A 2763-nucleotide genomic window follows, 5' to 3' on the forward strand; every position below is an offset into this window, starting at 1 on the left:
TTTAATTGTTTTTTTTGTGTATATTCTCATATTAGTTTTACATTTCCTCCATCAGCTTTGTATGATACCCTGGAATGAAGACAAGGAGGAAACTACTTTGTTCTTGTTTGTTTATTCATCATGTAAACCTTCAGTTTCTTCACACATAGCATCAGTAATCATGTACAGATTTACTTCATTAACACAATCAGTTGGTTTTAACCAGAATCTCAGCGATGTGAAAGAGAATAATGAATGATCTCCTTATTGATTATGATCAGGATAATTACAGTTACAAAGTGGTGAGAACAACATATGGTAAAGGAAGGTCTGGTGCTTTCTCTCTTAAAAGTCATGCAGTGGAACAACCTAAAAATGCAAAGTCAGTTCAGGTGAACAAAGATCATCATGAGCAGTGAAACAGGCACAGGAAGGAGCGCCACCTGAAGACACTCACACATTTACAGAACAACTCATGAGAAGATGTCAAAGTACCACCTTAATGTTTGATTGACAGCTGATCTCTGAGGAGTGAAGAAATTACACAACAATCAGCTCTCAGCAACAAACATTTAAGAGTTAAAACACAGAATTTAACCCTTAAATGACTTCTGTCTATTTCAGTTTACACAACTCAGCAGTGACATCATAATCTAAAAGCCAAAGTCCAGCATAGAGAGGCTCAGTGAATGTGGTCTGGACTCTGTGGAGGAGAGTCATGGTTTCAGAGACGCTGTAGAAGGAGAGAATACCTGCACTGTGATCCAGGTACACTCCTATTCTGGAGGACGGAGGACCTGAGACGGGAGTTTTGACTTTGCTGTACAAAAATATATAACTCTTGTTGTCACATCTTAACGCCCAAGATTTGTCATTTTGTCCAAACCCACATTCATCCCAGCTCCCTGCTCTCCTGACAGTCTTGTAGGCGACCACCACATAAACTCCTCTCCCTCTCCACTCCCCCTCCCAGTAACAACGTCCAGTCAGACTCTCTCTACTCAGGACCTGCCCACATACAGTGAATCTGTCTGGATGAGTAGAATAAGACTGTTGTTGCATCGTTAATGTTGCTTTTCTGTTCCCCTCAGATAATAACAGCTGTGTGTTTGCTGTGTTTCGATCCAGTGTGATTTCTCGTGAATACTGTAAGAATCCAGCTCTGGTCTTGGGCTCTGGTTGTGGCAGTAAAACATCCACTTCAGTCACTGTCTGTGAGACGTTTGTCCATTTCTCTCTCAGAATGTCCTGTAGTTTATCTCTGACTTCTGACACAGCCGCCGTCACGTCCTCAAAGTAGCTCAGAGGACGGATATTGATGCTGGATGAGTGTTTAGATTCACTGAGTGGTGACAGCAAGGGGTAGATACGTAGAAACTGGTTGTGATCCTCTGTGTGTGACAGCAGCTTCAGCTCAGCGTCTCTTCTCTTCAGCTCAGTGATCTCCTGCTCCAGCTTCTCCTGAAGCTCTTTGACTCGACTCACTTCACTTTTCTGCTGGGATCTGACCTGCTGCTTCAGATCACAGCTTCTTTTCTCCATGAGACGGATCAGCTCATTGAAGATCTTCTCACTGTTTCTCACTGCCTTATCAGCAGAGTGATTGACAGCCTCCACCTCCTGTTGGAGCAGCTTCACATCTTTCTCTCTGTCCTGGATCCTCTGCTGGATGTTGAGTCGACTCACCTCCAGCTCTCTCTGCCTCTCGGTCCTTTCTTCTTTCTCCTGGAGCTTCTTGGAGGGCTCCACCAGCTTGTGTTTCTTTAATGGAGCCACATCATAATGCTGCTGGAGGTGTTGCTCACAGTAAGAGGCCAGACACACCAGACAGGACTTGAAGGCTTTCAGTTTCCTCCCAGTGCAGACATCACAGGCCACATCTTCAGATCCAGCATAGCAGTGATCAGCAGGACCAGCTTGGAGTCCAGTCTTCTTCAGTTCCTCCACTAAATCTGCTAACATGGTGTTTTTCATCAAGACAGGCCTCGGTGTGAAGGTCTGCCTACACTGAGGGCAGCTGTTGATTTGCCTCAGATCCTCTCCATTCCAGTGGGTTTTAATACAGTTCATGCAGTAGCTGTGTCCACAGGAAGTAGTCACCGGATCCTTCAGTAGATCCAGACAGATGGAACAAGAGAAGGTTTCCCAGTAAAGCTGAACTCCTTGCAGTGCCATTTCCAAACAGAAACTGTGCTCTCAGAGTGGAGCTGGCTGTGTTTTAGAGCAGGAAGACGAGGGAGGAGTTATCAGGATGTCCAGCAGGAGGAGGTTTTTGATTGGACCGCAGCAGAGCGGGGGCAGACCTTGTGTTAGTCACATTTTACTCCTTGGCGTATCTTGACTTTTTCTTGTGTACCGGCACTTCTCACAAGCTCCTGATACTCTCCTCTGCCCTCTCCATATCAGGTTCTCAGGGAGATACATAACGTCCATTTTAGTTTTGTAAAATAATCTGTGAACTGTTGGTCATAACTTTTTTTAAATTTGTGAACAAATATAATTAATGAAACATTATTTTAAAGTTTTCTGAATCTGCTCTTTTAGGACAAACATGTACAAGAATAATTAAATGTTCAGACCAAGGCTGTGATATGTGTAAATAATAAAATAATCATTTAACTAGTAATAATAATGGTCCAAAATGATGTAAAATGTCATAGTTCTAATTAAAAAATCCTCCAATTTTGGTGGGGGAGGACCCCTAACCCAATATCTCCTTGTATCTTTTATTCACTCTAGAAATTCAGAATATGTCTCTATCCTGCTGCTAAAACCTCAATGATA

General features: G+C 43.1%; 1 protein-coding gene across 1 annotated transcript; it reads right to left on the reverse strand.

The window, feature by feature from the left end:
- Positions 1-202: 202 nt before the first annotated feature.
- Positions 203-2154, reverse strand: LOC141767048 (tripartite motif-containing protein 16-like protein). The gene is made up of 2 exons (XM_074634301.1): positions 1846-2154; positions 203-1740 (listed from the first exon to the last, which is right to left on the reverse strand). The coding sequence occupies exons 1-2, from the start codon at positions 2152-2154 to the stop codon at positions 595-597; spliced, it is 1455 nt and encodes a 484-aa protein (XP_074490402.1). The 3' UTR covers positions 203-594.
- Positions 2155-2763: the final 609 nt, after the last annotated feature.

The sequence above is a fragment of the Sebastes fasciatus genome, chromosome 4 (assembly GCF_043250625.1).
Source record: "Sebastes fasciatus isolate fSebFas1 chromosome 4, fSebFas1.pri, whole genome shotgun sequence".
Taxonomy (NCBI): Eukaryota; Metazoa; Chordata; class Actinopteri; order Perciformes; family Sebastidae; genus Sebastes; species Sebastes fasciatus.